Here is a 15,279-nt window from a genome sequence, read left to right on the forward strand (position 1 = left end):
AAAATATCTGTTAAAAATATACAAATAAATTTACAACAGGAACCAAACTTTATTTTAATTAAACACGTCAAAAACTATACAATGTAACTAATGGAGTGTTTCCACCACTTTTTATTATTATTTTTTTTCTCAAAGCTCACACAAAGTTGTTTTCATGTGAACATTAGTTTTTCATTTAAATTCATTTTAGAGGGAAAAAAATACTTTTAAATTCTTAAACTCCACTGAATAAAAAACATACAAAAAACGTTAAAAAAGACACATAATATTCAATATTAATATTAACTTAATTGAAAGAATCACAATTTTCAGAGTCAGAACCAACTGTCATATGGAGGGAGAGGCATTAATTCCTTGCTAGTTATGGTGAAAAGGGTCCAGTTGATGAAGTGGTCTTAAAGAAATCATCAAGTTTCAGTTGCCTTACACCTTCGTGCTGCTTCCTTATTACTGTAGATCGAAATTCTCTAAAACGTTCATAATAAGGAAGCACATCAGGGTCTGATGATGATTCAGTATAATGTATGATGTCATCCATATGTTGTCTTATAACAGACAGGATATTAGGATGAGGTGCAACTGGCTCTTCGTCATCACCATCGTGCTGTTCTCCACGAAGAACATTTTCCGCAATTTCTACCTCAGAAAAAAATTTGATAGCTCAGATCACATTATCATTTTCGAGCCACTGTTCCACATCATTCTCAGTTGCATTTTTGTTGCTAGCCCTCAGAAGAGTGTCCCAAAAATTAGATGCTTCAAAGTCTATTTCAGGTTCTACATCATACAAAAACTTCTTCCAAGCATTGGCCAAGGTAGTAAGTAATCTTCATATCTTTCCATGTAGCTGCTAAGTTGAAGGTAGCAGATCTGATGTTGTATGCATGTAATTGCAGTGTCTTGGTGCCTCTTGTACCTTCTTCTGAGTCTTCTGTTTCTTCCAAAACAACCATCACCTCTCTCAAAAACTTCTTCTTATACAACATCTTACATGCAACGATTAACGATTACGCTCTGATCCATCGGCTGTATCAGTGAAGTAATGTTAGGAGACAGAAAAACACATTTAATTCTCCCATTCCTGCTAACTAACCTCTCAGCATTAGGGTGAGTGGGTGCATTATCTAGCAGTAAAACAGCCATTACTTCATGAGAAGGAATTTTTGGCACATCTGTCTGATAGCGTCGCACATCAGACAGAAGTGCTGTCTGATGTGCAACGTTATCAGATATAAATAGGTTCTAAATTTTGCCTTTAGGAAAGAAATTTTTGTCCATTAAATCGAAGGCCTACTGTGTAATGTGCTGTAGTTTCAGCATTATTAATTTCACACGGTTCAAGAGTGATTAATTTAATCCACCTATTTATTTTTTGGTTATAAAGTTTTCAAAGAAGTGTTAGTGTTCAAAAAGCCTGATGTTGTTTTAAGTCTTTTAAGAATTTTCAAAAAGTGGCTATCAAATAATACATCAGTCATTTTCATTAAATACTACTGCAATCCTTTCAAAGCTTCCAAAGTTATCAGTAATTAGTAAATGTGTGGATGGAAAAGAATATTAAAAATAGAATATTGCAGAAATTAGGTGTGGGAAAAGGTAGCAATACAAAAAAGTCATTAAAGTTAGTCAGGGCCATGAAAATGAACATAACAGTAGAGCCAAAAAAAAAAATAAATAAATAAAATAAAATAAAAGTTAGGTTCCTAAGATAGGGAATAAATAATCCAGGGAAAAATTTCCATTCTGACACACACAAAAAAAGTTTCTTTATTGTATAAAGTTGTGTTATATAATAATTATCAACAAAAAATTACCATGGGGTGTTAACAGCGCTGAATTTGAAACAGACATCAGATGCTGTTCTAACTGTTCAATTTGCTTTCTGTAAGTCTGCATTTGTAGTTCAAATGCTGCCGCCATATTGTGAAAGTACCTAAAAAGAAAATAAGATCCAAATTAACCACAGTCCAGCAATCAGAAACTGGAATAAAAAAATAAACAATTTATAGTGTTATATGTTTCTTAAAATTAATTTTCAGAAATTAATGCTTTTTATAAGTGTTTATTAAAAGACATCTAATTTCCGATCAAAAAAAATTTGGAAACCATTTGAGAAAAAAAAAATTCAAGAAAAATGAATTTGAAAATTTAGAAGGTAAACTTTGATTCAAACAGTCTCTCTCACTATAATTAGATAACAGAAAAAGATTATCTAGAATATAAAATCATCCATTTACAAATTCACACACATCCATACATTTAAAAATGCTGTGAAAGGGGAAAAAACTATTTATCAAAAAGAACAGAAAGTTTAAACTTTGTTGAATGATACAAAAAAAAAAAAAAAATCTACAAATAATTTCAAAGAAATTTCAGAGGTGGAGGGAGTCAATAAATCTGGATGTAACCTAAAACACTTAGCCACAAGGATGTTGTCAAAAAGTTTTGAGTACAAAGTATAAAAGATATGGGTATAAAATTATATATATATTTTTATTTTTACTCCAAGGTTCAATACATTTACTATATTTAATCTGCAAACAGTTTAATTCTTCAAAAAAAAAAAAAATAAAAAAATAAATAATATATATATATATATATATATATATATATATATTCTTCAGGTTGGGAATTAAAGAAAACCATCACAGCTTCTTTTAGCTCCATCTTCTTTAAAATGTTCCTCCACAAAGATAAGATGAGCTTTCTGAACACAACAGTCACTTGGAAACCAGATCTGAGCTGTACAGGGTATAGTTTTATTGTTAAAATCCACATTCATGAATTTTTGCATCTGCAACCCAACTTTGTGCATGGGTGTATTATCACGGAGAAGCAAAACTCAACAAACCAACTTTCCTAGTCTTTTTATCAAATTGTAGCTTTCAACTTTGGCATAATGCTGGCATAATATCCCATTATTGTGGTTTGATGCAAGATAATCAATTAACAACTCTTTTGTGTCGAAGAGAATCGAGGCCAATGATTTTTCAGCTGATGGGTGGGGTCCGAAACTTTTTTCAGGATTGAAAACTCTTGTGCTCCGACTGCATTCTTTCTAGTTTTGATTCAGGATCATAAAAATGCAACCAAGTTTCATCACCAAACAGGAATTAATTTCAAATCCTCTTTTGATGACTCCACTTTACTGATGTTTGTCATGAGTGGAAAGGTTCCTGGGAACCCATCACGCACAAACTTTGGACATTCCCAACTGCTCATGCATTATTGCTAAAATGCTTCCATGGGAAATGTTAAACACTTTTTCAAGTTCGAACAATTTAAAATTCTTAAATTTTCTAAAATGTTCTTCAACTTTTCTAAAATTTTTTCTTCAACCATGGCAAATGTTTCAGAATTGATTGCTTCAGATGGCCAAGCAGACCTTGGATCATCCTCAAGTGACTTTTTGTCCTCTTTCGAACTCTGCCAACCACCTTGCAACAGTAGCATAACTGGATGATACATCCCCAAACACCCTAGTCATTTTTTCTTGAATTTTTTTAGCATTTCTGCCCGCTTTGGTCAAAAATTTGATTACTGAATGATGCTCTATTTGCTGGATGTTTGTTCTTCTTCTTCCACTTACCAACTTAAAAAAATTAAATTTTAGAAACTGCATAAGATATTGACAATTTTTTTCATGTAATTTTATAAGTTTAATAGATTTTCTGTAATTTAATAGATTTTATATGCCCTGTTCTCAGAACTTTTTGATCACCCCATACTATATATATAGTGGTGGACAAAAAAACTTCATCACTTGTGAATTTTGCAAATTAGAGTGTATTTTGCTATGCATTGTGGGTTGCAGAAATGTTCAAAATGCATTTGTTAGATGGGATATATATCTCTGTGAATGAAATCCAATAAAAAGACTCCAACTAATATACCTAACTGCCATAAATATCTTCCCAAAGGGTAAAATGTGTAATTAATGGAAATATGAGAAATCGTGCAAATCAATCATGACAACCACACATATTTTACTGCATTTACATGTACAAACTGAAATGACAAGTTAACGTAATAGTATTATGTATTGTAAATACGCAAAATAAGTTCTCAATATTTTGTTGTTCCTCCTCGATCTGCAATTACAGCCTTGCAACGATCTGGCATAGAGTTAATCAACTCCTGGATATATGGTTGCCCAATTTTGTGGTACCACACCCTTACAATGCTCTCCTGCAGCTGAATCTTACTTGTTGGCTTCTGAGCAATTTTAGACGACATTATGTATCAGCAATTTTCAATAAGGTTCAAATCTAGACTGTTGCTGAACCAGTCCAAAACTGTAATGCTAGCATTTCTGAGGTATGACAGCACCTTAAGGGAGAAAAACGAGGGCAAACATTGGTCTAATTATGTTTTAAGCCGTGTGAGACAAGAACACAAACTTATCATTAAATCTAAATAGCACAAAACTTACCAATTTTGCTGTGTGGCAAGGCGCTGAGTCCTGTTGAAAAATGCAGTTTTGGATGTCTGTTTCTTTTTTTTTGGTAGTTGTTGGCGCATAGGCTTCTGTGGCCATAATGCACCTCCCAAGGTTTTTGCAGTACTTTGATCCAAGCCCGAGGCGGGAATCAAACCGGCGACCTTTGGGTTGCCAGGCAGGCACTTTACCCACCCGGCTAGCTCGGTCGGCTTGGATGTCTGTGTGGTGATCCCTAATAACCTACACTGCTATCTTGGAGGAGTGCCTTTCAGGCACTCCTCCAAGATAGCAGTGTAGGTTTCTGCATTCACCATTCCGTTAATAAACTTAATTCGCCCTGCCCCTTTGTTTGTTATGCATCCCCAGACCATCCGACTGGCGGGGAACTTTACAGTTGATGATATGCAGTCTGGATGGTCTCCAATTTTTCTCTTCTGACATAATTCCCATCCGAGCCATGCAGGTTGAATTTCGATTCATCAGAAAAGATGACTGTGTCCCATTGCTCTTTTGTCCATGAAACGCGTTTTAAGCAAGGTGCTTCTTCCTCATTTGTTGAGTCAACAAAGGCTTCTTCTTGGGCCAATAGGCATGCAGACCACATGTCTTTGGATAGTTCGTGCACTTGTTTCAACACCAGAGGCCATCTCAAAATCCAATTTTAGATCAGGAGCATCAGCATGGTGATTACGAAGGCACAGCTGTTTCAAATATCGACCTTGGGAAAGCGTAGTCACTCTCTTACGGTGATCCAGGTCTTCTCTTCACATCATCGGTTTCACACTTTAATTTCAGCACCTAGGACATTGTTGACTGGTGGCAGCCTATTTTATTAGTGATAGCAAGCGTAGAAAGCGTGCTATCACTAATAAAATTCCTGGGACAGAGCTGTTGCAACAGGTACACTTTTTTTTTTCTTGGTGTCAACTGAACATATGCTTACACCTCCGCAAAACAGGATACTAATGAGCGTGTATACTCTTCGAACGTTTATTTATAGAAACGGCTGATGCAATACCTTGCAATTACTATATGATGCTTTGCAGCAAACAAAATGACTGTAATCAAACAATATCTTATATATTTCACTACAAATGTTACTTTTTTTAAGGTGATGCAGTTTTTTTTGTCTGCCATTGTATATGAATATAGTGTTAGTTGTAAAGCGGCTCCAGGGGCTCCCCCCAGCACTGCTATATAGCTGAATAGTGAAACAGTAATTTAATTATTCTATTTGTATTCAGCCGTATATGGTAGTTTTATCATTTGACTTGTATTTCTAAAATTAGCACTACATTTCAATAAATAATTTTTACTTCAAAATCCACACAGTATTAGTGTTCTAACTTTTATACTTCTTACATCATGTTACTTGCATTTAGAAGACTATCCCTTCAAATTCTATATTATATTACCATTTTAGATATGCAAAAAGTAATTATCATTTGTACTTTGTTCCACATGTGTTATGTCCCTATCTTCTACATAAGGATTTTTAAAGCATGCTTCCCATTCTGATACTGATATATTAGCTAAATTAACATATTCATTCTTTTATTTGCTTTGGTTTCTAATAGAATTCTATATTTGTTTCTGTATACTATAAAAGTAATGTTCTAACTGGTGAGAGTAACTGCTCTCAAATTCTTGTTTTGATTTCCATACTGAAACAACTGCTGTTTCTCAAGTTTTAATGTTCTTTGTAAGCTTCTTTCTTTCTTTTTTGTTTGTAAATATTAAATTTCACATGGATGTAAAACATTTTTGAGTGGGCTGGTAAGTGAATCTAATTATAACCATTAGGTTGTGATAACTTGATTTTCATAGATGGAAAAACTTTTATACTGATAATTTTCTTTGTTTTTATATGTCAATTAGTTATTATATAGTCCACTAATGATGAGTGGTCTGAAGTGCAACTCCAAATTATTTTGTGATTAATTTCATGGGAGGAAAATGTGTTGTTAATCCTAAGTTCATTGTCAACACAACACTGTGGTAAATACTTTCCATTCCTGTTTATCTCTTCACCGAATTTGAATAATTTGATGTATAGGTATAACTATGTTACCTATTCTTGAATTCGGGTCCCAGGTTTGTGCTCCTTTTCATTAATTTTATATATTACTTCCAGAAATTAATGTTGCATTAAATAATGCTCATTACAGCAGATCTCATTGTAAGCCTTATTCATAAAAAAAAAACTTCTAATGTATGAAAATGTGACAAGGATAGTAGAAAAATCTAAATCAAAAATCTACTGGGTATTCTCTTACACACTGCTTATATTATGCTAAGGATGAAATACATAACACTCAAGGCTGATTACTTACTCTGATGGCGCAGTGTTTTCATACTGCAGTGTTGATGGTGTATCCTTTGTCCTCTGGCTTATTTCTGCATTTTTCAGTTCCTATTAAAAAAAATACATAAATATATAATAATTTGTAAATAAAATAAAAAGTCAGTAAAACCTGATTAAAGCCAAGGAACCATATAGTTTATTAGGCTGTTCGCCTACATTACTATATATTAAAGTGATGTTTCAGGTACCTTATCGATGCTGTTGGGGAAACAGAAAATAGAAAAGGTTACAAATTTTGAATATTTCAGAATATTAGTTACAATTACAATTTGCAAATTATGATTCTAAAGTATTAAACTGAATTGCCGTTACAATAGAACCAGAAGTAGAAATTAAAATAGGTCCAGAGTATGGAAGCAAAGATCAACCCCAGGCTTCCAACTACACAATAACCACAGATCCAGGATAAAAACTTTGTATTCACCTATAAAATGACTGCTGGCAGCACCTCTTGCCTATGCACATCAGGTTTCTGGGAGCATCAGCAAGAGGAGTCTGTCAGCAGGTAAGAATTTAATCTTTTTTGCATTTACCTTAGATTTTCTGTTTTCTATTGTAACAGCAATTCAAAACTTAAATACTTTAGAATCATAATTTGTAAATTGTAACTGTAATATTCTAAAATATTCAAAATTTGTAACCTTTTCTATTTTCTGTCTCCCCAACAGCATGGTCTGATGATAGGTAAGATACCCAAAACATCACTTTAATGTATAGTAATGTAGGCGAACAACCTATTAAACTATATTATTAATTTCACATGGTATAAGATAATAATAACCTTAATAGAAAACAACAACGCAATGTCATTCCCTAACTACATTAGTGATGCAAATTATGTGACCACCACTGTATGATTGTTTCGAATTAAATGGGTTTGAAGCATCCACACAAGAACATGTCAGTATTAAACAAAATTAATGTCAATATAAATTTTTAGTAAGATACTTTTATTGACACTACATAGAGGGAGAGAGAGAGTTTGCAATTCTCATTTAAAAGTTTAGGAAACTTGAAAGATTCCTAATCTACCATGGTGCAAATTAAGTAGCACCATGGCAGAGGCTTTTGTGAACAGAAGAAACAATTAACATGTTAATTTAACAAATATAAGCAGGAGAACAATTGTATAGTGGAGAAATACAATAAATTTCTTCCACATAATAACAGAATGCTAACATTTGTTTTTACTAATCACAGTTTTATGTATACATATCTGCTAAAAAGAGAGTATCCATTTATTTCTTGGATTATTTGCTGTTTAAAACTTGCAATCCATGCAAAAAAAAAAAAAAAAAGTGAAATTTCTCTATTTTAGTATTATTGCTTACAGTAATCTTCATAATTTTAGTGTGAACTGCTTTTACCAATTGCAGCTATGTAAGCTGTCAGACAGTGTTTGTGTATGTGCTGATGAACAGTTTGACTTTGCTTTAAAACAGCTCAGCAACTGAAAATGTCCGATGCAAGTACAGCTGGGAAAAAAAATTTAGTAATTTGATATATAAAATACATGCAACTATATACCATAAAAATAACAAAAAAAAAAAAAAAAAAAAAAACACACCCCAATTTTAGGCATATTAGAGCTGCAGTTTGAATGTGAAGGTAGGTGATAAAATTGTTATTTGGTATCTTTTATTATCTATTTTTATTATCTTTCTCTGCAAATCATGACTTAATTTACATGCCCAAAAAACAGATTTGATTCCACACAACTTAAGTAAAATTTAATAACCATAATCAAAGGTCTCTCTCTACAAGTCCTCTATGACTAGCTTATGTAGCTGAGAATGGAAAGAACAGTAAAGATATTATTAAAAGAAAAATTCATCGGTTACATCATTTTCTGATAGTTTACTGACCGTTACCAATAATTTAAAATTATACATAATAAACAATACAGCACTTGTATTAATGTAAATCATGTGTATACCATGCTGCTTGACTATCCCGATGGTAAAAATAATATTCAATAGTATATCATGCAAGAATTTGAGAAAGATTTCACACATACTTCATTGAGAATTCCTTAAGAATAGTTAATTATTTTTAATCAAGTATGGAAGTAATTTTGCTCTGAATTACATTCATCACCATTCTTTCATATTGAGGGAATTCATGTAGAGACAAAGTGAGACGTACAGCAATGGCACTTGTATTGACAAGCCACTCATTTCACAGTTAGCAATCGCAGCATATTTTGGTTTCGGTGTAAACAAAATAGTTTACACATGTCCTACATATAGTGAAAGTTAAAAGTATGTGAATTCTCTGACATTCCTGGGAAAGTGGACAGAAATGTAAAACATAAGTATTAAATACTGTTATACAGATCCTTTATAACAATACTATATACTGTAAGTAGTGGCATGTGATGCAAGAAAGCAAGTGTATGAGCATATGCAGCATCAGCCAAAAAAAAAAAAAAAAAATCACACCATTCCCTCCAAATGCCTGTCCAGTTCCTCCTTAAATTTATTTAAGGAGGAACTGGACAGGCATTTGGAAGTTTGCAACGACAGATGGAAGTTTGTTCCAGCAATTAACCACCTGCTGGTTAAAGGCAAATTTCCGCACATCTAATCTACATGCCTTTTCTTAATTTGAATTTATGCCCCTTAGGTTCGTAATCTGAACAAGTGGAAGGATCCCATCAGAATTCAGCGTGCTCAACCCATTCAAGGCCTTATACACCTCAATCAGATCACCGTGCAGGTGCCTAATCTCCAGCCACTGCAATTTGCAGAACTTAAGCCTCTCTTGGTACGAGAATCCCTTCATTCCTCTCACCAATCTTGTTGCCTTTCTCTGTACACGCTCAAGCAAATCTACATCCTTCCTAAAATCAGGCCTCCAGACCTGTATGCAGTACTCAAGGCATGGCCTGACCATTGCCTTATACAGAGGGACAATCACCTCCTTTTCCCTGCTAGCAAAATTCCTATACATCATTGACAAAACCCCATGACCTGCCCTGGCAGCCTGTCTGCATTGCTAGTACAGTAACAAACTTTCATTACAGCTGCATTCAATTTTTCTATAATGATGATAGGTTATGGGTGGTTTTGGCATGCTTTTTTGAATTAGACAAGCTATTCACAAGTCATAGGATCCAATTCAAGCTTTGTATTTCATTATACAGGGTGTCTCAAAAATATTGGTACAAACGTTTAGAGGAGGTAGGTAACATCTAAAGGAATGTGAATCGCATAGGAACCCATAACCGGAAACATTACGGGAAAGTAGTAGCAGAAGCACAAGAAGCAGAAATGGCACAAGACAGTAATTAGTGGCAAACATTTATTTGACATAATATTAACAATGGAGTACAAGATGGATGCATTTCACGATGTTACAACAGATGCTCGAAAGTTCCACCATGAGACGCGATGCATGCATGACACTGACGCAACATGGAGTGGCGGACACGGTCGAACACACCTGGAGTTTCTTTGACAGTAGCAGCAGCGCAGAAGAGTCTCGCCAAGAGATCCATTTGTCTCCACAGTTGATTCATACACGATAGATTTGAGGGTCCCACAGAAAGAAATCAAGGCTCGATAAATCAGGTGAGCGTGGGGGCCAAGCAACGGGTCCACCATGGCCAACCCATCAACGCCCAAAACGCCTGTTCAAATGGTCACGAAAACACCTTCCATAATGGGCAGGCGCCCATTATGGAAGGTGTTTCCCAAATTAATGGGAAACCAGATGTTGCGTCTCACATTTGCTGGAACATCGTCAAGTAACTCTGGTAGAACTTGTTCAAGAAAGATCCGATATTTAGCAGAGTTCATGCGGGATGGTAACAGGTATGGGCCGACTAAGCAGTCACCGGCCATACCTACCCACACATTTATTGCGAAGCAATGTTGTGCCGCATGGGGGGGTGCACACCGTGTGAGTTGTCGTGAGTCCACACATGAGCATTGTGCTGATTGAATAAGCCTTCCCGAGTGAAATAAGCCTCATCCGTGAACAAAACATAAGCTGGAAAATTCAAGTCTTGAACACTTTCTTGGAGAAACCACTGTGCAAAAGCCAGATGTGCGGGATGATCTTGGGGGGGCAGTAACTGAACCCTTTGGAGATGAAAGGGGTGTAAGGAATCGTCATGCCAGACACGCTGTACACTGCAACGAGCACTCCTAAGGCAGAGGCAACGGAACGTGTGCTGGTAGTAGGATTATTCTGGACGGCATTCAACACACTTTATTCCATGGCGGGAGTTCGCGTTGAACGTGGTCTGCCCGCACTACTCCTGTTACCTCTAAATGACCCATAATCACACAAATTTTGATGCGTACATGCAAACGGTGGTCCGGTACATGTCTGTCTGGGAAGCGTTCTCCATAAATTCATTGAGCGGCTCATCCATTGCTAATCCATACACTAGGTGCATGTCTGCCAGCTCACTGCTTGTATATCAATGCATGCTCTTCGTGCGGCGACTACTGCTTGAATGAGTAAACCAGAAATTTTCCCTCTCGCGAACTGACGAACAGCGCCGTCTACCGACATACAGTGATGTTCCCGGTTATGGGTTCCTATGCGATTCACATTCCTTTAGATATTACCTACCTCCCCTAAATGTTTGCACAAAATATTTTTGAGACACTATGTAGATGTATTTCAAATTATCAATATACTAAAATGCATAAAAGACCCTACCGTTGGGGAAATGTTGATTTAAAAATACATTACTTGAATAATTCTATATCAAATTAATGGGAGATATATTGGTAATTTTTTTAAGAAAATTATTTAAAAATTTTTTTTTTAGGTTTAAAAAAGTTGTATTCATCAAAATCAGTCATTTCATAGCAATCAGAGTAACAGACCATATATTACTGGAATCAGCACTGTGCTTGATTATCAGCAAGACATTCCTGGATACCATAGAAACATTAGTTCAATGGGCTGCTGTTTACACCAGGTGAATTCTAGGCCCTTCTGTTATAACCTATCAGACTTTGCACAGATTGTTTTGTAGAATTTAACAGCCACTGACCAGATTGCCAGGCCAATTAAACCCCCAGTGAAATCTCAATCTCAAATGCAAAATCATATGCCATGGCCCTGAATATACCAGAATCCATTCTACTGATATCATCAGTCACACAGTAACTGTTAATGATGTCTCTGAAGTCACTAAGAATCTTGATACAATCCAACCCCAAGCAACCAATTTTCAAGGTTCAAAACATAGCCATTCCTCCGTGAATTTTTGGAGTCTTTCCAATACTCATAAATGAATATTTCCAATATTCATTCATTCATTACCAGTATTGCTGCCCAATCAACTGTTGATCCTCCTCCAAGTTTGAGGGTTGGCACAAGACAGTCAAGATCATGCACTTCCTTTGACATTTGCCACATGTAAACTTTCCCTGATGTTGGAAAAAGAGTGAATGCTGATGCATCTAAATATATGAATGTTTCCAATCATCAAGGTCCAGTAGTTGTGCTTCTTCACCACTGAAACCTCTTTCTAGCATTACTATCAGTAATGAGTTCTTGTTGCAATGAGGTTTTAGGAGCATCAGCGACTTAAGACCATATTGCTCCGTGTATACTGTCTGTAAATTGCATGTGTTCTGAGGTCGATTTTCTGTTTGCTGGACAAAAAACCAGTTTCCAGGAGAAAAAAGTGTGCTATCCTTGCCTAAGACTGATTAACTCAACTACACTGTGAAAAAGTCAATAATGAGTGGCTTTATGAAGCCACTCAACAAATTTCGGCTTTATGAAGTTCTTGCCGAACTGTTTTCTAGAACTCGAGTGCTGAGATTCACATTGAGTTCTGCACTTATTTTTGAGGCAGTGGTTTTATGTTTTCAAGTGATGTAAAATCTTTTTCAATCAGCTTTGATTTTCTGCCACAATTCGTCCTATTATATTCTGTTTTTCCATACTTGGTGAATGCATACATCATTTTCAATACAATTGCTCTAGATACATTAAACAAATCAGCTGTTTTAGTAATCAATGCCTATGCCAAACATGCACCAACAATTTGACCTCCTTGGAATTCAGACAGTTCAGTCATTTTCTTCATGCACCTTTTTCACATCAACTCTAAATAAACATCAATTTTTACTGTCTTTCATTCACAGTATTACCTGCAAGAAACAAAAAAAATCATCACTGCATATTCATAAATATGTTATACAGCTGTTTCTAAAAGCCAACAGTTGATAAAACAAACAATTTTACTGCTGCCTCACATAAAGTTAGGCTAAACGAAGAATTTCATAAAAGCCTTTGGACAGGAATGGATACGAATTTCAACATTTAAAACTAAATGTTTCCATGCATCAGTAATGCAAATCCAAGGTGTATGCATCAGTCCATGGCCATGAAAGATGAACATCTTGAAAGGGTGTTAGATCCTCTGGAACTAGTCAGAAAAAGCAAACAAAACAACAACAAAAAACTGATGATATTTTTATACTGTTTATTGTAATACTTGTTAAAATTTCATAATAATTTCAATAAGTGTAATTTGCATTCTTCTCTAAATCTGTGGGTGCTGGGCAATATCTAACTTCAAATTTGGATTCACATCATCAAAATCCATGAGGCATACCACATTTCAGGTGAAAATCAAAAGTTAAATTTTGTTGTTGAGTGTTATTTAACTCACAAGAACAAGATGAGAGAGAGAGAGATGACAAAAGGTGTGAAAGCCTAATTTCCAAAATGTAAGCTAATTAATGCTCTAAGCCTGTCGCAGCAACATATTTACAATATATCTACAACAGGATTTCTGTTCACTTTTTACAGAACAGGCAAAAGAAAAGGGGGAGGGGACAAAGCCTATAGTAAAACACTGACCTCTCAAATTGTGAGGCTATTCTTCATGTTACACTAATAATAAACAACATTTACTTAAGAGAAGTATAACGTTGTTTATTATTAATATGGTACCATTCCCCACCCCCTAAACAGCTGTGTTTATTAACATCACATTGGTGGGAGACTATGCACCTTATCAGCAGCAACTGATAACCCAGTGATGATTTTATTTACAGGACAAGAGGTGCCAAAAGGTGTGAAAATTTAAGTTTCAAAATGTGAGTTAATTAATATGATGATTAAGTCACAAGTTAAATCATCACTATACTTATGAAGTGTCAGTAAGCACTGAAACAGCCAATGTGTTTTCCTTGTGTACTACTGCAAGTGTGCCAATTTAAACTGTATGTTATATACTTAAGTATTTACATTTATTTTTCCACACATTCACCACACTTTCAAATATTCCTGTTTCCTTTGTACATATTTTCTCCACCACTGAACTAGAGCCTGATCCTGCTACCAGAAAAGTTTCTGTCAGGCTCCAAGAGCCACTTCTTGACAGGTGAAATAACATCATCATCATCAGCAGTGCTCCACATGAAGGCCATCATTAATAGGTCACAAGGATGGTATTATACATGAGACAGATCACAGCAGTTACAACTATCTTTAGCTCCATCAGTGTTTCCATACAGTGAACAGAACTGATCATGTATGCCCATTTCAGAAAATCCAATCTTAACCTGATTTGTGTGTACCCACAGAGGATGAAGCAGACCACATGAAAACTTATTTTAATGATTTACAAAATGCAACAAGCAATGCTGAAGGATAACTGCGTCTTGCATTCAAGCATAAAAAAAAAAGGAATTGAAAATTTCCACAGGACCAATGCTTCCTTGATGAAGTGGTCACTGTGGTTAGCCAAAACTTTGTGCTAGTTTTCTTTTTAGTGGGCGTCTATATTCACCATCAGGTTAGTGCAGTGTGTGAGTTTTCTGAATTGCAGTTTGCAGAAATTCTCATAAATGGTAAAATAAGATTTAATTTTGTACATCATTATTTGATTACACTGCATTTTTTTTTTTTTTTTTTTTTTTGTTATAAAAAAAAAGAAGGCTTTCCAAATTTCCTGTATAACTGTAAGCTCATATGAGCAGTTCAGCTAGCTGTTTCAATAAATTTTAATCTCTTTATTACATCCCATGTAGTGAGATGTTATAAAGAAAAAAGTTTCCAATAACTAACATTATGCTTCCCTTTGGGTGAACACTGGTTATTTGTTGTTGTGTAGGTAGCAACAAGGCAACTGATGGCAGTAACCTCTAAAGTTTAAGACATCAAAGTCATGCAAAAATATGTTTTTCTTTTTTATCTTTTTCCTTAGCAATCTTTTAGTATTAGTAAATGATGCGAGGAAGCAAGCTTATAAAAAAAACTTCCACATTACTAGATTATCCCCTCTAATAATATACCTAGTGATATAATTCAGCATCACCAGATTATCCCCTCTAATAATATATCTAGTTCTTCTTTATTCAAACTACCCACATTCACAATGCCAGTTAGAAGTCTGTTCCAACAATCAACTACTCACTGGCTGAAAGCAAATTTCACATATCTATCCTGCAGCCATCCTTCAATTTAAATTTATGCCATCTTATGTGTG

At 35.0% G+C, this 15,279-nt stretch overlaps 1 protein-coding gene across 2 annotated transcripts in view; it reads right to left on the reverse strand.

Annotated features, from left to right (window-relative positions):
• Nup58 (nuclear pore complex protein Nup58) overlaps nucleotides 1-15,279 on the reverse strand; it is a 177,716-nt gene that overhangs the window by 75,599 nt on the left and 86,838 nt on the right. For both annotated transcript variants that reach the window (XM_090379882.1, XM_090379892.1), the window contains exons 7-8: nucleotides 6,775-6,854; nucleotides 1,815-1,933 (exon numbers count right to left, since the gene is read on the reverse strand). In XM_090379882.1, coding sequence (XP_090236008.1) covers nucleotides 1,815-1,933; nucleotides 6,775-6,854 — 199 coding nt within the window. The remainder of the gene's footprint in view (nucleotides 1-1,814; nucleotides 1,934-6,774; nucleotides 6,855-15,279) is intronic.

The sequence above is a fragment of the Mastigoproctus giganteus genome, chromosome 1, assembly GCF_048544385.1.
Source record: "Mastigoproctus giganteus isolate SK-2022 chromosome 1, ASM4854438v1, whole genome shotgun sequence".
Classification (NCBI taxonomy): Eukaryota; Metazoa; Arthropoda; class Arachnida; order Uropygi; family Thelyphonidae; genus Mastigoproctus; species Mastigoproctus giganteus.